The sequence below is a fragment of the Pyricularia oryzae genome, chromosome 1 (assembly GCF_000002495.2).
Source record: "Pyricularia oryzae 70-15 chromosome 1, whole genome shotgun sequence".
Lineage (NCBI taxonomy): Eukaryota > Fungi > Ascomycota > Sordariomycetes > Magnaporthales > Pyriculariaceae > Pyricularia > Pyricularia oryzae.
In genome coordinates this window covers 5859756-5879641 of record NC_017844.1, presented here as the reverse complement: position 1 = coordinate 5879641, position 19886 = coordinate 5859756, and the positions used below count along the sequence as shown (strand labels likewise).

Genomic DNA, 19886 nt, shown 5'->3' with positions numbered 1-19886 from the left:
GGTAAGGGTAGGGTGTGATTCACGTTTTATTAAGAGCGCAACGCAACATGCGTCTCAAGGGCCTCAAGTAGGTCAGGTAGGTAGGCTAGGTACCTCACCTTATCACAGTAGGCCCAAGGCAACATGAGCCTACAGTAATTCGTACGGTACGTACCACACCCTTGGCCCAGCAAGCGCGCGCAGCTGAGGCTTTACGCTGCCGCCCTAGGAAGAAGCAACAGTAGACCCCTTCCGGGGCGGCGGCTGACATGGCCCCACCGATGGTCAGGGATTCGTCCATCAACTTTTTTCTTACTTTTTTTTCTTCCTCCCTGCGGACCGGTGTACTGGCCCAAGTGGCCGTTCAACCCTTGGCTGGGCTTCGATCTGCACCGTTGTGTTAGTGATGCAGACTTGCACTGCAAGAGGTTGCCGCCGCCAATAACGATGAAGAAGCATTGGCCGTCGATCTCATACCACGTAGGCTCAGCCCGCCCACCCCTGTCCGACCCACGACGTTTCGCTGGCTGATGAAAGTTCGAAGGGGCTTTCTGGCTAACCTGGTATGTGGGGCTGCTTGTTTTCCGGTTGCTATTTGTGGCGGTCCTGTCTGGATGGCGGGGTCTAGTTCTCCTTGGTAGCACCATACCTTCTCGGTGTACCCATGTACGTGCTCCGTCCGTTGCTGTTCTGGCGATGCCCAAGTGGGGGGAGTTTCTTGTCTCTCAGGTAAGCGACATCATGCGCAACAGTATCACCTGTACGGCTTGCTTTTGCCGTCCCATCAGAGGATTTAGCCAGACAATTAGCATTTTGGTAGTGACAGGAAGGCTATGCGATTCCTTTGAGCTTCAGTCAGCTAGCTAGTTTGTTTGATCTCACTTTTTTTTTTTTTTTTTTTGAAATGCGAAATAATAACTGCCGACGGATAGGCAGGCGCCACGTGTAAATTGGTCATTTCTCATTTCCCCACAAGACGAAGGAAAATAGCTGCCTGCCTAAAGGCTAGCCTAGCATACCACTAGACAGATATGCTCGTCAACGGTCAGACATCGGCTGCTAGCTTCATCAGCTCAGCCTGGGCACATCCACAGCTCCAGAAAGAGGCTCAACTTGGCAGGGTATACTCGACTCGCTCCCGAGCTCGGCATATCGCGGAAGTCGTTGGCGGACCCTACTGCGATGAGACTTGGCTGGGTACCTGAAAATAATCCGTCTCATGTTGCAGTTATGTACCCGTAGCAAATTCAATTATTATTCTAGAAGCCGTAGGCTGATTAGGCTTCATGTGTGGACGGACTGATCAGAGCCCTCGGAAACCCGCAAAGGCCCTGTAGCAAAGAATTAGACACTGTGATTGATTGACATTGGTATCCTGGAGACATGGAGACGTGAAGCTCCCTATATTACCTTTGATGGGACGAACTGGTATCGCGGCTTTTCAAGTTCGGAGAAATTGGGCAAAGTACAGGGTTCAACCATCACTCGACGCGTTCCTCGACGACCGTGTTTCTTCAGCTACGCCCGCACTGTAAGGCAGCTCGATTCAGGGACCCTCTCACCTTGGAATCTGGCGTTTGAAGCTGCATTGAGCGCACGAGCATGAGGAGATCTCGGCACGCAGACTTTCCCACAAGTATCAACAGATTGACAACTACGAAACACCAAGTTTCCCTAAATAACGTCCAGCTTGGCACGGTCGCTATCAGGAGTGGCTGCGGATGGTCTACAACGGTTCTTGGTGCGGTTTCCCCCCGTGCTAGCTTCTTGAAGTAAACTTTTTCTTCCCCTTCTTTTGTTAGATCAGTTTGATATTGTGTCCACCATAACCATATTAACGACTGGAGAGAGTTCGCGCCAATCCGACCAATATTATGGGACACCGACTGCTTGGTCCAGCGGCAACCGAAACGGCCATCGGTGCAGACCATTTCCACAAATGAATTGCGGCGTCAAAATTTGGGATTGGACCGTTTGCACATGGGACTACTGCAAGAATATCAAATTGCCGAGGAACGTCAACCTAGTCGATGGTCATTTATTTTATCATACCGGTAGACTATTCTAGACCTACTATACAGTAGGGCTGTGCGAGTGTAAAAAGGCCCCAGACAAAAACCATGAGTTAATGAATACTCTAATTTCAGTCTCGTGCAGCCGACCCCCACAAAACCCGCCTTGTACTGCGTGTGGTACATGCCATGCACACAGCCTTCATGTTCCGTTCTGTCGAGTGCCAAGCCCACTATGCCTAATGCTCAGGAACACCCCTAGCTAAGCATCGCCGCGCTTCAAGATTTGGTCGATATGACTTTGGCTATTCTTGGCCGTCGTCTCAAGGTAGTGTAGCCTCTTCCCCAGATTTTCTATGTCCGTGCCTAGCTCCTTGACTTGCTTGCCAAGCTTGTTGTTTAGGTCTGACGCTGGCGTCAAGACGAACCTTTTGAATCCATGTATGAGTACATTTACAGCAATCACCTTGTCGTTGATTCTGGTTTTCAAGCGATAGAAGAAACAAAACCCATAGCGAAAACAAATCGTCACACTTACATTTTACCAAGACCCTCATACACAGGTGTCTCTGTAGGCAGCGACGATATCTCGCTCCGTGTCAACTCGGCGAGCCTCATCTCACGCTGCTTGGAGGCCTGTTGGCTGCGGACCATGCTGATCTGCTGCTGCGCCTGGATCGACTTGAGCTCGATCTCTTGGATCAACTAAGGGAACCAGGAATACCACTAGTCAGTAAAAACAATTAAGAACACCCTTGTAGCCATCATCGGTACGACCCGATCGTGTGATTCTCCTGGGTGGGCTGGCTTGTCTGCCGGAGGCTCAGCCTCTCGGTTACGCCCGGCCGGCGAGGCTGTGTATTTGGGGGGAAAAGACAAAAAAAAAAAAAAAAAAAAAAGGAGTGGTCGCTAGTAGGATGGTCCACTCGACTGGCTGGACTGACCTTTGACAGCGCCTCGTTTGATATCGACATCTTGAGAGAAAATGGCTGTGTATAGAGGCAACTTGTGCGATAATATCACAGGTTCAGATAAGATTGTCTAACTCGGTTTCTCGTGTTGTCGAGAGCAGGTGTGTTATTGGATGAAGGGTTATGGTCTGGTATGGATGGCATACTTGAAGTTGGGTCAGATGGTGATAGCAAGTGACCGCCACAAAAATTGCCAGCGAGGCAGCGCGCCAGGCGTCAGGACCCCGCATTTTGGTGGTTCCTCTACAGCTGAACTCGTGCACTCCAGCTCTCAAGCCCAAAAAGAAAAAAAAATATCGACACGTCTTTTGCTTCCTCACGTCATTTTCACTGCCCTGCTTGCAATTTATTCATAACCATAGTAACACCAAATTTTCATTACCGCAGCTGTTACACTGCGTATCTATAGCAATTCTCGCGACGGATTTTTTTCTGACAAGACTCTTGACACAACAGGGATACGCTCACAGCATGGCTCCTATCGATTTTTAGAGCTTGCTTCTCAAGAAAATGACAAAGACAAGCAATGTAACTCCCATACCGATCTGATACATTATTCCCTTCCCTGAATTTGTGGCTCTACAGCGTAACAAATGCTGTTAGCCTCGTGTCTTGCTTTTCAGCACGGATTCCAGACTATGATGACAGAGCAGAATTACTCATATACTTCGATTCCAACCAGGTCAGGTGCAAATCCAGAGTTGGCCTGCGCCGCAAACACGACCCCATTCTCGCCAGCCTTGAACCCGTCGAGCTCGATGGTCAACCTGCCGGTCTCAAACCAGTCATTGCCGGCCAGCGGGAAAGCCCACCTCGTCGCCGGATTGCCGTTGACACTGATGGTCATGTTACGGGTGTTGGTGCCCCAGCCCCAGGCAGTGCCGAACGCATAGTCGTAGTTGATGAAGTCGACTCCGACGTACTTCTTGCCTGCCGCCGATACCGTCACATTTCTAAACGCAATCTTGGCGTCCCCGTTTACGTCGCCGACCTTTTGTCCCACAGGAAGACAATCCCGTGCGCCCCTGTCAGCGCAGGACCTCAGTACTGCCGGGGCGGTGATTTGGGCGGCCGTGACGGGGTAGTATCCAGCGGATGAGGGGGCGTCCGCGGCCTTCTGGACGTTGCTGAGGATCAAAAGCTTGAGCTCGTGACCCTTCAACTCCACTTGACGCGTCCCCGAAATGGATCCAAGGTCCGAGGCAGCCCAGACGTCACGGGCATCGGCGGACCCGATCCCAAGGAAGGAGAGGTCCAGCGCAACACTCTGACTCTCGTTCCGCCAGTTTGCCACTCCCACGATCTTGCGATCTTCCGAGAGGTTTCCGATCCAGACGTCCCACTCCCCCTCGGTGTTGCGCAAGGCCAGCTGTGCAGCCTCGGACAGCGGGTCCTGGTTGATGGCGATGACCTCCTTGTTGGCCATGATGTCGAGCGACTCCTGCGAGGTGATGCTCTTGTCGATGGGCGCGCCGATGTGCAGCGGCGACTTCATCATGGACCACATGCCAAAATGGAAACGCTCCTCGTCGTACGACATGGCGCCGAGTCCGACGGTGAGCATGTCCATGTCTGCGTATGAGCCCTCGCGCGTGTGCTTGGCGTGCGGAATTACCTGGTTGGTAATGCGCCATATGCTGCGCCAGCCGTTATAGATGTCGTTGCTCATCCTCCAGCTCTTTCCTACTGTCGTTGCCCTGTTGGTATATCATCGAGGTTAGACCGTGAATGCTTGCGGCTATCTTGGCGCTGTTCCTATTTCTGCTTCTGGAAACACTTGCCACTCAGGTACGTTCTCACCGATGCCCCACTGGCACAGGAAGTAGTCGATTTGTCGACCACTCTCCTTGAGAAGCCTACCCATCTTCAAAAATCGCTCGGGGCTCTTTGCCTCGGCCGAGTCGGAGTCAACCATCACAGTTCTGGACGTAGAATAGCAGTTGTCATATCTGTCCTCCCGAGTTAGCTCTTGTCCCTATCTCCTTCTCCTTCCATAGGATTTCCTTCCTGCACACTCACTTCAGAGTATCGCCGCCCCATTCCGCAAAGGACTTGGAGTCAATCTCCTCAAAGCCCAAGGACGCGGGCAGGTCGGTGCTGCCGCACTGAAAGTACCCGGCACCTGAGTAGAGCCCAAACTTGAGCCCTAGGCTGTGGATAAAGTCCCCGAGCGCCTTGCCGCCCGACGGAAACAGGGTCGCGTTCCACTGCTGCCGGCCCTGCTCGTCACGGTCCCTCCCGTTCCACCCGCAGTCGGTGGTCACGATGTTGTAACCCAGGTCGGCGAATCCGAGGTCCACTATCCCCTGGGCGCTCTGCTTGATGTCATCCTCGGTAGGGAGGCAGTTGTAGTGGTTGTAGCTGTTCCAGCCCATCGGCGGCGTCGCGACGACGAGCGTCAGTGACGTAGCTGCGAGGGCGAGGAGGCGTGACATTTTGAATCGGGGGGTTAAGGGATACAAAAGTTTATGGGATACATTGAACAGTGATTTGTCGAATGGACAAAGCACATAATATCGGTAGTTATGATGAAAAAGCACTTGTCCAGTGCTCATCCAGGCCGCCTTTATATTAGCACCTGGACTGACTTCAATACAGAGCCGGGCCAATCCCCGCTTCAAGGCTATATAAGACAGTCAATGGTACCCAAGACTTATACGTCGTATCGTCCCCGACCTGTCAGGTATGATGAGTGGTGCGCATAGTCGGCCGGTTCATGACTACCCCTCAGGGTTACCCCATCCTGCCCATATCCCCGCATCGTTGGGTGGTAAGCCGACGGTAAATCTTTCCCGTGGCGTCATTGCGCAGGGGCGATAATTTCCACATAGGGCAGGTTCTTCGGTAGACATTTGGGACTTGGCCAGTTATAGTTGACGTTTCATGGAAATATTCGTCCCTTTCTCTCTTTTTATTCTGGCTGAGTTGGTCGTGCTGCCTTGATGAACAAGATCATCAAAACTTCACTGGAATGAGCAATTGTTGATTTTGAGCGAGTAATTGTAGCAGCGGTTCTAGAAAGGCTGCCGTTGTAAGTTACATACCAAGACTCAACCCGTGTGCCTTTATACCATTGAATCGAAGTCTGCTCCTTCACGCAATGACTACGCGATTTTTCCGTGATATATTTGACCAAACAACAGCCATTAGCTTTGCAGAGTCTTAAGCACTTTTTGACTTGGGCTTCTGTGATATGACACCGTTAGATTTATGCCTGATCGGGACGACCTCAGGCACGCGCAACAGTGTTATCCTCCGCAGCTCAAAGGTGTCCTCCTTGCCATCCAGGCAGCAGCTAAGCCACACACGCCAAACAATTAGGTTGTATGCTGCGGTGGTTTCAAAAGGCGTCAGTATAAGAGTAAACAAAATGATGTACGAGCTTGTGTATATGAAAAGGCAGTAGGCGTACCTCCCAAACCAGTAAGAATGTGCCACCACCCGTGGCCTTCAAGGACGACGGACCAGGGCAAAAGCATATGCGATCTCCAGGACACGAGATGGTGGCAGTAAACGATGTCGTACATCCAAATGGCAAATGCGAGAAGGAACAGACCGACGCCTTGTTTTTATGCCAAAGGGTTAGCATAGAATAATAAATCTGGGTGGTCATGTGAGACGAGTAAAGGAGTTCTTCTCTTACCCAGGGTCATCAGTGTCCACATTTGCTTCATGATCTTGTCCGCCTGGAGAGGACTTCTCCTCTTGAGAGCCGGCTCCAGGTCGTACTTGGTACAGAGCGCGCCCTTGACGACAACCCCGATTGTGATGGAGGCATAAGCAACCTGATGGAAGACGGGGTTTTTGTTTGTGACATAATAAATCTTTTCAGAATGTCCAGTCAGAAGATGAATCTCTATAGCACGTCCAAGTTGCAATAAATTTTTACTTACAGTCACAAACGCAGCAACACCAGCAAATACGAATCCCAAAAGAATCGAAGAGGCTTTCGACTTGCCGTACGCAAAGGTGACTTGTGACATGACGCAGACCGTCCAGATCATGGGCAGCTCGTCAGCCAGCTGCATAGAGTACCACAGCGTCCCGTGAAAGGCCATTGAACCCAGCCCAATCACGACATAGCCGACGAAGCTCAAGACAAGGGCCGAGGAGAAGCCATTGGCGATGCAGTCGCGGATTCCCTTGAACCCGAGCCAGATAAAGATGAGGTTGGTAAAGGTGTTCACGAACTCTGCAACATATGGGGTGATGTTATAGTCCTAGGGTTGGTTGTGTAAGTTGTTTGTTCTTATCCAAAATAGGCAGTGCACTTGATATGATAACGGAAAGGGAAAAAAGCACTTACTTCCTCGCACCAATTGAGCGTTGAAGTTGGCTCTCCCCAAACGCCATCTCTTTCCTGGCGGTACGGGAAGCCAAGTGGCAAACCAGAAGGCGATGTGGATGTTGAAGACATGTTTTCGAATCGCTACCACAATGTCATATATCCGTAAGAGAAACCATATATCGCAGTGTTTTAAAGCTTGCAGGGTATGATATATTTCAAACCGACAGTCCAATCCCAAGCCAATGGACCTCCAGCGTCCCCGAGTTACACTGCCACTATGGTTCTGGACCAAAATGTGGTTTTGTATCAGGGAAACTACAATGAATAAGGAGTCGAGTTAACAAATTCCTACTGCGTGACGCGAGATTAAAAAATGTTACACGCGTCCCAGGTATTTGAATTTGGAGGGCTCAAGATTGTCAACAGGGTTATTGCCGTTTGACGAAGGCAGGTAAGTTTTGGTGGCTGGGCCGAGTCAGGTCCTGCCTTAAAAGTCTTAAATGCTGTGGGAAAAGAGGTCCCGGCTGGGATATAGCTTCTTTTCGACTGGCTAGATGTTGCCGTAAAAAGCCGTATCTGATAATAAAGCGGCGTGCACCGAGAATAATGAGTGGTGAATATGGAAGAAAAATAATAAAAAGAAACTCAAGACTAGGTTGCTAACATCATTGCAGAAAAAAATCCACCACGTAGTTCCAGTTCCTTATCCGAGGGGCCCGCGAGAAAACCCGCTCGGCCAAGGCCACGGTCCTGGGTATGGCCCGGATAGCAAGCGTTGGTCCTTCGTCTTTCCCCACAATCACAAGCGCTCACTGCCTGTGAAATCCAGTTAGCGACAAACCCATGCAAGACGGCTTTTTTTGCGCCGCTTTGTGGGTGAAATGAGGTAACTCTACTGATGTGTTGTTTCATAGGGGCGTGGGATACCTATGTCAAGTCTGCAAAACTTAATATTATTGCACGGGGCATGGAATTGACCTTTCAGGCCTGACGGACCAAGGTGTAGACCTGCCTAGGTAGGTACTTCAGGGTTATTCGTTCTGCAGCCCCAAATAAGCATTGTAACATTCCAATGATGCAATTTGCACCATCTGTGCATATCAATTGACCCAGGAGGGCGGTTACTAAGGCAGGTACTGTGTAGACGGTCAAAGCCTCAATTGGCTAGATTAAAAACGCTCCCCAAAATTAGGCGCTACTGTACAGCAGCTTGAGCAGGCCCTCCATATGAAGAAAAAAGCCTGAATACTTGGTTCGTCGACTGACGTTTGAACCCCACTATAAACCGCGCGGCAAGCACCGCTTTACCGTCGTAAAACCGGACAGAATACTGGAACCAAGCTCGCGGAACATGGGGCGCAAGACGCGTCACTTGGCGATTTGGGGGAAAGGCTGTTGGAATAAGCTCAGCTCCAGTCTGGAATCAAGCCACGTTTTATCAGCTTGATGCTGCTGCTGCCAATCAAGCATGCATGCTTATTCCTCAGCAAAGTAGCTGAGATATTAATTGTCATTCACAACTGAAAGAAACTTCAAGCAAAAGGTCTACCTGCCATCAAGGTTCCCCATACCTTGACGGCGTTCAACAATTATCTGTTTTGTGTGATTGGACGGAGCGGCGAACATTTCTGCATCTGTATCTGCCAGCAAGTTCGGACCACATCACCCGATCCCGAACCCCCGACGTTAACAGTTTGCTTTCCCACGAATTACTACTCGGGCGTTTGGGACTACCAAACTCGAGCCCACAAACGACAAAGAAAAGCGGCGGTAGCAGCATGTATCGACAGCGTCGATTTCGGCCCTGACTAGCTTCTTTTCCCCCGGTCGAGCTTGGTTGGTGGTGGTTAGGTAGTTGAAGCAGAATTACGTAGGGCGCGCGCCATTGGAATCCATCCCCAAGCCCAAAGCAATGGCGGGCAGATGGGGGTCATATTTCCAGTCGGCCGTCACCGGACTGGAAGCCAGGCTCGACACCATTCTCGCCGAAGAGACGGACGCCAACAAGAACAGTAACAAATCTGCGCAGGCGGCCGCTGCTGCTCAACAAACGACGGCAGCTTCCGACACGGGCCCCGCGGCTTCGCCTGCGGCCGCACCTTCTTCCGAGGCATCTTCGTCCACAAAACCGAGTCCAAGTAAGGGCGCCTTGACCATCTGTGATGTCGTGATGTGACGCATAGGTGCCTCAGCGCACCATCAAGAGCGAGATAGTCGCTTGAAGCAACCCACTCGCTGACACGGAAGCGCTCTGCAGCACCCTCTAGATCCGCATCCACGAACCGAAAGCCCGATCGACTACAGGAGAGGCTTGCGAGAGCTGTCGCCGCCAAAAATGCCGCCTCCACCCAGAAGCCGGACACATCGTCCGCTAGACAATCTACGACGTCAAGTCCACGCCAAAGCCTCGATGTACCTGCCCGCGCCTCCATAGATAGCGTCGACTCGAGCTCAATTGCGGGCCAGAAGGGCCCAGGAAGTACCGCCTCCCCGCGGGCCTCTCTGGACGTCAGCAAGCGCCCGTCTGTGGAAGTTACAAATGCCGAAACGAAGCCGGTATCGGAAGCTGCGGGGGTTAAGGCTCAAGCTGAGGAGAAAGAAGGGGATGGAAAGCTTGGAGAATCGGCCGTGACGGAGGCTGCTCCAAGATCATCCACGGGATTTCTAACACCTGCGCCAGAAATAGCAGCAACGGAAACTGCCGTTGAGGTTATAAAGCCCGAAGTGCAAGATGCAATAACCCCTGATGTCAGGACAAGTCTTGATCAGCAGTCAGAACCGGCCTCGACCGATGCGCATAGACAAAACCAAGAGGAGATTCACGACTACGTAGAAAAGATCGACGCTCTTCAGGCAAAGCTACAGTATCTGGCGAGAGAAGCGTCCGATGCAGCCAAGAAGGCGATTCAGGCGGCACCCCCCGGAAGCCTGGAAAAGAAATTGGCCGAGAAGGACCAACAGATAGCGCTACTCATGGAGGAGGGCAAGAAGCTCGGCGTGACGGAGCAAAAGCACCGCACAATCATGAAGAAGCTGCGTGCCAAGATCGCAGAGGACGAGAAGGAGATGAACGAGCTCAAGGCAGCGCGTAGTAAAGCGGACGCAGAGGCTGAATCCCTGAGGAGGCAGGGGCGACGGGCCAACGACCTTGAGAAGTTCCACGAGGAATCTCTCAAGAGAATAGGTCAGCTGCAAAAAGACATTAATGGTCTGCGGGCGGAGTCTGCATCCAAAGATTCCACAATAGCCGACTTGAAGTCACAGCTACAGCAGGCTCAAGAGGCTGCGGACGCACAAAACGCAAAAGCGACCGACCAAGCCCTGGAGAAGGAGAGGAGACGTGCTCAAGACCTCGAGGACGAGGTGGCGGCTCTCAAGGTAGAGAAGACTCTGGCGTCAGACCGAGCAAAGGCGCAAGCAGGTGATCTGCAGGAGAAGCTCGAGAGGGCCAACGAGCGCGCGCGCGTGGTCGAGGCGGAGCTCAAGGCCGAGGCGCAGGCGCTGGAGGGCAAGCTCGAAGCCATGCGAGCCCGCGCCGAGGAGGCGTCTTCGGGCGCCGTGGGCGACTCCCAGGCGAAGCTGCTGAGACAGATCGAGACGCTCCAGACGCAATACGCCATCGCTAGTGAGAACTGGCAGGGTATAGAAGCCACGCTGCTCGGCAGGATAGCGAACTTGGAGAAGGAGCGGGATGAGGCGCTACAACGGGAGTCTGACATGAGGAAAAAGGCTCGAGAAGCTGTAAGTTGGGCTGATTGCTCTTGTGAACGGACAATGTATACTGTCGCAGTTGTGGCTAACACGTCGATCGCTTAGGCTCTTCGTGCGAAACGTAATGAGGAGGAGCTAGAAGAGGCTCGGTCAAACTTGCCCACGGTGCAGGATGACATTGAGTCATACAAGAGCCAGATAAAAGCCCTCGAGAAGCGCGCTGAACAGGCTGAAGCTGCACTGGCCGAGGCAAAGACAGACTTTGAGAAGCAGAAGGCCATCTGGAAAGAAGAGCAAAGGCAAGCCGAACGTAGCGCGTCGGCCGACCAACGTGACTGGCTGGAAGATCTGCCGCCACCCAATGCGCCTTTCAAGACGAACAGTCGGCCAGAGTCACCCCTGCTTTCGCTGCCGAATAGGAATTGGAGCTCAGACGTCATTGGGTTTCAAAACATGCTCGGCAAGGTTCGGAAGCCATCCGCACCGTCAAGCAACGGCGACGGCGTAGGGGAGAGCAGCTACCGCCCATCCACTGCCGGACGGCGACCATCGGCGAGCCCGTGGATCCCGCAGCAAGCACACAGGCCATCGATAGCTGCATCGAGCGTACCGCCGGGCCTGCAGACGCCGGCGACGCCGTTCAGCGTCTCGATGGAGCAGCTGGCAGAGTACGAGCCGACCGAGGCGGCGGCGTCGACGCACCAGGTGGTGCAGGACATGGTGTCTGTCAGCACGGCCGGGGCCGGGCCGACAGTGCAGCTTGTCGAGCGCATGAGCGCGCAGGTGCGGCGGCTCGAGAACGAAAAGGTCAAGGCGCGCGAGGAGCTTGCCCGCATGTCGAGGCAGCGCGACGAGGCCCGCGCCGAGATCGTGGCGCTGATGCGCGAGACAGAGGCCGGCCGGTCGGCAAAGGAGCGCGTCGCGGCGCTCGAGGCGGAGGTCGCGGCCGTCAATCAGCGGTACGAGACTACTCTCGAACTGCTGGGTGAGAAGAGTGAGGAGGTGGAGGAGCTCAAGGCGGACGTGCAGGACGTCAAGGCTATGTACAGAGATCTGATAGACCGGACACACAAGTGAGGGGTTTTTTTTTCACCGGGGACCGGCATTACATTGATTTTACGGGATAAAAAGGGATTGTCAGCCGCATTTTTCTCTTCGCTATGGCCAATTTTACCTGCTTGTCCCGACTAGATTTACGTTTGGGCAATTTATATTGTGATTTAATCGAGCTTCGCTTCTTAGTCTTTCCTCTCGGTTAATCCCTTGGGTTTACGTTCTTTCCTCTATTGCTAGGCCTTGTAGACTCAAGCTGATGATCCACTGGGAAGGTCGACACCTTCTCGTTCCGCAACCTGCTCGATGTACTTGCGGACTTCCCTATCAGGTGCCAAATCTATGGCCAGGTTACCGTCTGCGTCCTTCTTGTCCGTTTCGGCACCGGCCTTGAGCAGAGCCACAGCCGTATCTCCTGTTTGGGTGTTCATGGCACAGTCAGATTTGTTTATTCTACATTCCTCCCTCTAACAATCTCATCATTTAACGGCATGGGTCCAGCACGTACCGTGGCCCTCGGCAATGGCATGATGCAGAGCAGTCTGTCCATCCGAGTCGGTTGCATTCAGCGGGCTCTTCCCCTGGCCGATGAGCAGGTTGACCATCGGGGTAGAGCCTACGGCCGCGGCGCGGTGGAGAGCATACTGGCCTCGGCGGTCGCGTACCCGGGCGGAGGCGGGTGGTTTTTGGTCGAGGAGCTTGCGGGCAACGTCGAGGTTGTTCTTGGAGGCAGCAAAGTGTAGAGCAGTCTTTTTGCCCAGAGAAATGCATGGTTGTTACGTTAGCAACAAAACAGGCCTGTCTTTAGTCTTGCTGATTCTTACCTGACCACTGTTGTCTTCAGTGTACAAAAGATCCATGTTAGCTATTTTGAGTTCTGATATTATAGCTTAGAAGTCCCTTGTATATAAGTGAATGGGAGAGTGGGACATCAGCGCGGTGGGTTATCTCACTCTTCTCATTAACATCTGCCCCCTTGCCTAGGAGGAGATCTACCAGCTTCTCGCCGTCTTTGATGCTCACTGCGATCATTAATGGGGTCCAGCCGCTGTCGTCCTGTACATCCGGATCAAAGTTCTTCTGGGCCACCAAAAGATTTGTGATCTCGAACTGATTTGACGACACGGCCCAGTGGATAGGTAGTCTTCCGTCGTCATCTTTCCTATTTGCTAGCTTGGGGTCCACCTTGATTTTGGAGTTGTACCAAGTCAATAATTCAGGGATGAGAAACCGCCTTGACAGTTGCAGTGCCTTGAGAAGTGGCAAGGCCAAGCCATACGTTTCAGTGATAGTAATGGCTTACATTGAGAAGAGACTCAACCGCGGCGTCTGTGTTACTTGTTAAGTTAGCCGGCCGTTGTTAAGGCAGATGGAATATGAAAGAAGCCTTGGCCTATTCCTGCATGCGTGACCTCACTTACACCTTCCCTCACGACAAGCTGCGTGGATCGCGAACTTGTTCTCAGTGTCCATGGCTTTGGCGTAATTGTATTATGCGTGGATGAGGACAGAAGAAGAGAATCTGAGATCTCGTGGAGTAGCCAGATCAAGAGTGTCTTGCTACCTGGTTTTCGAATTTAATCCAAAGGCAAGTTACGAACCAGATGAGTATGACATGAGGCAGAGCTACGCTCCATTTCAGGCAGGCGAGGGGTGAGGTAGCTGTTAGACTGTTCACACACTGTCCCCCATACTGTATGCAGCCACCCACACCCTGGCAAGCTAAGCTAAGCCAAAATTTACTTGCTGGGCTGCAAGTCGACAACGCGCGCGTCGCGAACCACCGTTAAACCTCATCAATCCATCCCATTGTCCGAACCAACAGTGCCTCAGACACCTTAAATCCCGCCATCCGCGATCAGCCTCCGCTCAAATAGACTCCACCGATATTTTCAGGATACAATACAGTGGTGATTGGATTGCTCGCCAAAAGATCGCAGCATACTTGCGCCCGGCATCAGCAAGATGGCTCAAGACTCTGTCGAGGGTCCAGCTGACGCCGCGCTCCAGGCTCTCATCATCAAGAACGCAAAGCAGACAAGGGATATCTTTACCGACATCACAAGCCGTAAGCGCATAAAGCTTGTTGACCCGGCGACACCGACCGATGGCGACCTCGACAGGGACACATTAGCCTTGCGCTTCAATTCCGAGTATGCAGACCTCAGGGAGCTGCCGCCAGCTCTGGCAGCAAGGCAAGTTGCCGCTGCGGGGGGAAGGAAAAAGCCTGGTGCGAGGAAGGCGGCAGCAGCGGGCCCACCGGCAGACACACCCGAAGAGGAGAAGTCCCGCAAGTTGATAGAGGGCATCCCGACACGGGGAGCGAATCCAAGATCACAGAACGGGACTGGTGCCGCGCAGTCGAGTGCACTCGTCCTCAAGGGTCGTGGCACGGGCACGGAAGGACAAGGCGGACAGGAGCAGAGACAACAACAAAAACAGAATGATAGGGGACCACCGGTGATCGGGCAGCAGCTCACGCTGGCACGGGCACAGGAGCTCAACATGCAGCTCAAGCCCGAATGGCACAGACCATGGAAGCTGATGCGTGTCATCTCAGGACACCTGGGTTGGGTGCGGGCCCTCGCAGTTGAGCCCGACAACAAGTGGTTCGCCAGCGGTGCCGGCGACCGCACCATCAAGATTTGGGATCTGGCGAGCGGCCGGCTGAGGCTGACGCTGACTGGTCACATCTCGACTGTGCGTGGTTTGGCCGTCTCGCCCCGGCACCCATACCTCTTCTCTTGCGCTGAGGACAAGATGGTCAAGTGCTGGGACTTGGAGACGAACAAGGTCATCAGGCACTACCACGGCCATCTGAGTGGTGTCTACACACTTGCTCTGCATCCAACCCTTGACGTCCTGGTGACGGGTGGACGTGACGGTGTGGCCCGTGTTTGGGACATGCGCACTCGCAGCAACATTCACGTGCTGAGCGGGCACACCGGAACCGTGTCGGAGCTAGTGTGCCAGGAGGCGGATCCGCAAGTCATTACAGGCAGTCTGGACTCGACGGTGCGCATGTGGGACCTTGCCGCTGGCAAGACCATGGGAGTGCTCACCCACCACAAAAAGGGTGTGCGCGCGCTGGCCACGCACCCAACAGAGTTCACCTTTGCCTCGGGAAGCGCCGGCTCTATCAAGCAGTGGAAATGCCCCGAGGGTGCTTTTATGCAGAATTTTGAGGGTCACAATTCAATCATCAACACACTGTCAGTCAACGACCAGAACGTTTTCTTCTCAGGTGCCGACAATGGCTCCATGAGCTTCTGGGATTGGAAGACTGGTCATCGCTTCCAGTCACTAGACACGACTGCCCAGCCCGGTTCGCTCCAGGCTGAGTCGGGTATCTTTACATCGACCTTTGATCAGTCGGGCAGCCGTCTCATTTGTGGCGAGGCAGACAAGACTATCAAAATATGGAAGGAGGATATGGAGGCAACGCCAGAGACCCACCCACTTGACTGGAAGCCTACATTGGGTAGGAGGAAGTTTTAAGAATACTATCAAATGTATAACACTATATACAGTCAGAGTCTAATATGTACAAGTGTCATACGTTATTGTGCACCCATCCGTTGCGAAAGAAACTGTCTGATGCGTAAGGCATCTACCTACTTTATGATAGAACCCATGTGCCTTGGTCGATGCTTCCCACTTTTTTGCTCTTGTTATTCGTTATCCAGAAAATTGCCTTCGAGGTCGAAAAAGCTATGAAATTTGATGTCCTAGATTTCTCCACGACGCAGGTACAAGAACGTTATATCAAGGCCCTCAGTAGACATACCAATGGCAAGGGGCTATACGTGTAGTGAGTCATCCATTTGCTTATCTCAAAACAAATCGAGAAGACGATCCGGTCTTTTTCACTTTGGCCATCGATACAAGTTTGTCCCATATCCGTCCCACTTGGCTTATATACAATACTTGGCGGGTGATAGTGTTTGAAAAAAATAAAGAGAAGGAGCAAAGAATGAATCCAAGTGGAGCATGTAAGAGGAGAAAAGGCAAAAAAGAAATTGCCAGATTTGTGGTACCGTAGTTGACTACGGCGGGAGTCGAACCCGCGTCTGCTGCTAACGGCATTGTGCAGTTGCACGATTTGGAAGGCAGCAATAATGACCGTTATACCACGTAGCCGCTCTTGTACTTGATGAAGGTTTCCATGGCTGGAACGTTGTTTATCATGCTCATCCTTAGTACAGCCACCCCTGCTCCCGGCCGTAAGGGGTTATCTTTATGAAAAACCCACTGACAAAAAGCACATACAGAAAGAAAAGGGGAAAAAAAAGAAACCTCTCACTGGCAATTCAAACCTGCCCCACCATGTATCGAGGCCCGCCAGCGTCCCAAGATCAGCCCTTGCCGTTACTTCATAGGCGAGCACTGAGATGTTGGCTACGCGGCATGCCTTCAAAACATGTGTCCCCATGTGTGAAAGCCAGTGGCATCAACTAGATGGGCTGCTCGCTCGACATGCTCTTCACAATACCCATGGCCCTCTTTGAGATGGGTGCGTTCAGCTTTTGCGCGGATGTGGCCGTTTACTTGATCCAAACTAGGATTTTGTCCCGGTCGTGAATCTGGAAGATGCCTTCCTTTCTACCTGGCATGTTTTAGCCCACTGATGTGCTGGTCAAGGATGGACTTTATGATTAGGGACTATAGTTTCTTGTGATGTAGTGTTAAGAAAAGTACCGACGCGTTTATTTTCGCTACTAGATCTGAGTAGGTCGAACTCATGGGCTAAATAGCATGGGCCTTGTTTTGGCTGCCCCCGAGGTGGGTTCGTTGAAGCAGTATAGATCTCGAAATGAGTAGTATTGTCAAAAAAGAGCAGGTTCATTATACCGACCCTCCGGTCTGTCCTTTCTATTGATGGTGTTTCTATAGCGATTATGTAGTCTAGGCAAGTTAGCAAACAAGGCAAAAAACAAAAAGATATTCTGTTACTCAAAGTACAAGTCCCAAAGCCTTAATCTCAGGATCATCCCTAAACGCAAGCCTGACCTCCTCGTCACCGACAGCCAACCGTATCTTGCTCGGCCTCTCTGCCCTGTGCGCCTCTAGGTTCACAATCCCCGCTCCCGTCAGCTCGACCGCCGCGAGACTCAGCCCAGCAAGCCGATGCATGACCTGATCCTTCTTCTTCTTGGCGCTGCTGCTCACCCATCCGCCTCCTTCCTCCGACGCGGCAGCCGCCGGGTCCGCCACATACCGGCCCGCAGCGTCTATCCTTCTGCGGTCCAGCAGCTCGACCTGCCGGCTCCCCGAGGCGAACTTGACGGCGCGCTGCATCTCCTCGAGGACGTCGCCGTAGGTGCTCTCGGCCAGACCTGTGCGCGTAACCCGCACCAGCAGCGCGGCGAGGAGGAGCCGCGACGAGAAGGGCAGCGCGCGGAGATACTGCTGCAGCGGCGACGATGTGGCCTCGGCGATGGCGCGTCGGATCGTGTCGATGGTGACGCGCCCGGCGCCGCGCCTCTTCTTCTTGGCGGCCGCGTCGTCTTCTGCCGCTGCTAGTTGTTTTTGCTTTCGCTTGCTAGGAGTATCAGGCGTCTCGTTGTCCATGTCGCGCGCCTCAGCCTCGGCGAGCTCGACGGCCCGCCGGCATATGTCCAGAGCGCGGCGGGCGTCTCCGCTCACGGCGGCTACCTTGCGAGAGGCGAACTGAATCGCGTCGGGATCGACGATATTACCTGGCACGCCTTCGAGTCGAGATTGAATGATCTTCATCAGCTGCTCATGTGTGTATCCGGGGAAGGTGATGCGGGTCAGGCCTATAGTGGAAGAGGGCGTTAGAAGCGGTTCTTCACAAGATAAGAAAAATACTGCGAGAAGAACATGGAAGCTTACCCAACCGACTGCTGATCTTGTTGCTCAGCGTCCTCTCCGGTAAGTCCATGGTGTTGGCAACAGCCAGCACAATAAGCCGACTGTGCCTCAGTCCAGGCCAGTTGAAGAAATTATACATGACGCCCTGGTTCTTGGTCACAAGCTGGTCAAGCTCGTCCATGAGCACGACGCAAGGAACACGCCTGGGACTTGGATTACTGAACTCCCTCTCAAGCAGGTCCAGCGCCTGCGCCGGACTGACCCGTTGCCCTTTAAGCGCCTCCCACAGGAGCGAGTAAGCCTGGTGCGGGTCCGAGACCTTCATGCCGTTGATCTCGACAAAGATGAAATCATCGAGCTCGTCATTCCGGACCGCGTGGTCTAGCGAGGCAACGACCTCACGTACCGTGGCCGTCTTACCCGTGCCTGGCGTACCGGAGATGTAGATACACGAGCCGGTGCCGTCTGTGATGGCGGCTTCGAGGTGCGAGTAGACCTCGCTGAACTCGGCTTCTCGGCAGGGAAGACTGGTAGGCACCGAGGCCACGTGTAGTTGGGCACGGGCAATCTGGAAAGGTGAGTTCTGGTGATGAGAGGGTGAGAGTGTGCGCGTCGCCAATGGGGTAAACTCGAGGTGCTTCTTGACAACTATTCGCCGGTGAGAAGACGGCGTCGCTGGCTTGCTGGGTGTGCGGCCACCTTTGCTAGGAGTCACAGCGGTGGCAAGACCAGTTCGGGGCTTCTTGGGTGTTCTTTGAAGCTTGGCCAGAGTTCTGTCTTCGTCCCCATCGTTGTCATCACGAAACTCGTAGACATCTGGGGAAGGCGCCTTGGTCTTTCGGCGAGCACGAGTAGCTTTGGTCTCCGTCTTTATACGCTCGCCCAGACTGAGCACGTCGGCTTCGGTACCGCGGTAGATGTCTTCCCACACAAACTCGTCTGTGTAGCTAGCTGTACGGGTGTTGCAGCCCCGGCGGCATATAAAGACCTTGCCAAAGTCTTTTGAGCTCCGAGGAACCTTGCCGTTGGGGTACTTTTTCAGGAAAGCCGTCTGTGACATGACTATAGCCTTGCCGTTTATTGCAGCGAGCGGGTTGACATCCCATGATGGCGAGACGTACAGTTCGTTCTTTAGAGGTCCGAATTAGCAAAAAAAAAAAAAAAAAAAAAAAAAAAACTCCTTATTTCAGGATATGATGCTTAAACCGTGAAGAGTCAATCTTACCGGTAGAAAGTCATTCCGTTTCTTTTGTTTATTTCGAATCTCCCTTTCGGTAGAGAACCACAAAAAGTGAGCAGCTTTCTCGCCATCATCTTCGACAAATTCACAGATGATGCCAACCCAGGCCTCGCTGGACCCTCCCTCGGCCTTGAGGAGCACTGTATCTCCTATGCGGCACTCGAAGTTTCCCATGCGTGCACCGACAATCTTGGGCCCGCTCCGGCTCTGCTGCGCCCGTTTCCGTTTGCGAGGTGTGGTTCCATCGTCTGCCTCGGTACCATCCTCCTGCTGGCGCTTTTGAAGATCATCATCATCGTATATCCATTCCCACGGAAGATCCTCGTCTCCGAGTTCGTCGTCTGAATCCTCGCGTGAAATGCCAGGTGCAGGTTTCCTTTGTCGTTTAGATCCTGGAGTTGGAGGCATATTATGCAGGCTAGTCCCTTTGTTGGGTGGTACTATCAATTTACTTGACAGTGTTTGGGCACTTCCTAAACAAGTAAGCAAGTTACTTGGTGTACATGCCAAATAATCCTACACTTCCTTGCGAGTGAACTCTAATGCGACAAAAACTGGAAATAGCAGCAAAAGAACGACGGTTTTTACGGTATTTTGCGAATGGCAGCACATTCATGTGTATAAGGTGGATTGGGATGGCCCAATTAACGGTTGATTGGATGAGTGAATGTTTGAGTGAGAGGTGCGGTTGCTAGGGAAAAATTCAAAGAATCGCGACAGACCAGTTGCGCGACTGAATTCGTCCAGGAAGCCATGTCGCCCGACCGTCAATTTCTGTCGAATCGAACTGTGGGCCT

The 19886-nt window shown here is 52.8% G+C and overlaps 8 protein-coding genes and 1 non-coding gene across 9 annotated transcripts; 3 read left to right on the top strand and 6 right to left on the bottom strand.

Moving 5' to 3' along the window:
- Nucleotides 1-47: 47 nt before the first annotated feature.
- MGG_13138 (uncharacterized protein) lies at nt 48-1184 on the top strand (the record flags this gene model as incomplete). The annotated part of the gene is made up of 3 exons (XM_003710459.1): nt 48-67; nt 392-542; nt 1005-1184. The coding sequence occupies 3 exons, from the start codon at nt 48-50 to the stop codon at nt 1182-1184; spliced, it is 351 nt and encodes a 116-aa protein (XP_003710507.1).
- Nucleotides 1185-1986: 802 nt separating this feature from the next.
- MGG_05621 (uncharacterized protein) lies at nt 1987-3137 on the bottom strand. The gene is made up of 3 exons (XM_003710458.1): nt 2936-3137; nt 2530-2696; nt 1987-2419 (listed from the first exon to the last, which is right to left on the bottom strand). The coding sequence occupies exons 1-3, from the start codon at nt 2963-2965 to the stop codon at nt 2254-2256; spliced, it is 363 nt and encodes a 120-aa protein (XP_003710506.1). The 5' UTR covers nt 2966-3137; the 3' UTR covers nt 1987-2253.
- Nucleotides 3138-3591: 454 nt separating this feature from the next.
- MGG_16425 (uncharacterized protein) lies at nt 3592-5733 on the bottom strand. Its single transcript, XM_003710457.1, has 3 exons — nt 4982-5733; nt 4738-4911; nt 3592-4659 (listed from the first exon to the last, which is right to left on the bottom strand). The coding sequence occupies exons 1-3, from the start codon at nt 5515-5517 to the stop codon at nt 3618-3620; spliced, it is 1752 nt and encodes a 583-aa protein (XP_003710505.1). The 5' UTR covers nt 5518-5733; the 3' UTR covers nt 3592-3617.
- On the bottom strand, nt 5715-8425 carry MGG_16424 (uncharacterized protein). Its single transcript, XM_003710456.1, has 6 exons — nt 8178-8425; nt 7269-8066; nt 6856-7182; nt 6606-6786; nt 6375-6524; nt 5715-6291 (listed from the first exon to the last, which is right to left on the bottom strand). Exons 2-6 carry the CDS (start codon nt 7377-7379, stop codon nt 6125-6127), a joined length of 936 nt encoding a protein of 311 aa, XP_003710504.1. The 5' UTR covers nt 7380-8066; nt 8178-8425; the 3' UTR covers nt 5715-6124.
- A 154-nt stretch (nt 8426-8579) lies between these two features.
- Nucleotides 8580-12224, top strand: MGG_05618 (M protein repeat protein). Its single transcript, XM_003710455.1, has 3 exons — nt 8580-9388; nt 9508-10991; nt 11067-12224. The coding sequence occupies exons 1-3, from the start codon at nt 9163-9165 to the stop codon at nt 12036-12038; spliced, it is 2682 nt and encodes an 893-aa protein (XP_003710503.1). The 5' UTR covers nt 8580-9162; the 3' UTR covers nt 12039-12224.
- Nucleotides 12041-13617, bottom strand: MGG_05617 (ankyrin repeat domain-containing protein). The gene is made up of 6 exons (XM_003710454.1): nt 13436-13617; nt 13318-13343; nt 12968-13199; nt 12839-12852; nt 12523-12763; nt 12041-12429 (listed from the first exon to the last, which is right to left on the bottom strand). Exons 1-6 carry the CDS (start codon nt 13485-13487, stop codon nt 12266-12268), a joined length of 729 nt encoding a protein of 242 aa, XP_003710502.1. The 5' UTR covers nt 13488-13617; the 3' UTR covers nt 12041-12265.
- Nucleotides 13618-13773: 156 nt separating this feature from the next.
- On the top strand, nt 13774-15759 carry MGG_05616 (pre-mRNA-splicing factor prp46). Its single transcript, XM_003710453.1, has one exon. It carries the CDS (start codon nt 13980-13982, stop codon nt 15510-15512), a length of 1533 nt encoding a protein of 510 aa, XP_003710501.1. The 5' UTR covers nt 13774-13979; the 3' UTR covers nt 15513-15759.
- Nucleotides 15760-16057: 298 nt separating this feature from the next.
- Nucleotides 16058-16154, bottom strand: MGG_20092. Its single transcript has one exon. It is a non-coding gene; the product is annotated as a tRNA-Gly (tRNA).
- A 697-nt stretch (nt 16155-16851) lies between these two features.
- On the bottom strand, nt 16852-19805 carry MGG_05615 (origin recognition complex subunit 1). Its single transcript, XM_003710452.1, has 3 exons — nt 19075-19805; nt 17871-18978; nt 16852-17794 (listed from the first exon to the last, which is right to left on the bottom strand). Exons 1-3 carry the CDS (start codon nt 19495-19497, stop codon nt 16968-16970), a joined length of 2358 nt encoding a protein of 785 aa, XP_003710500.1. The 5' UTR covers nt 19498-19805; the 3' UTR covers nt 16852-16967.
- Nucleotides 19806-19886: the final 81 nt, after the last annotated feature.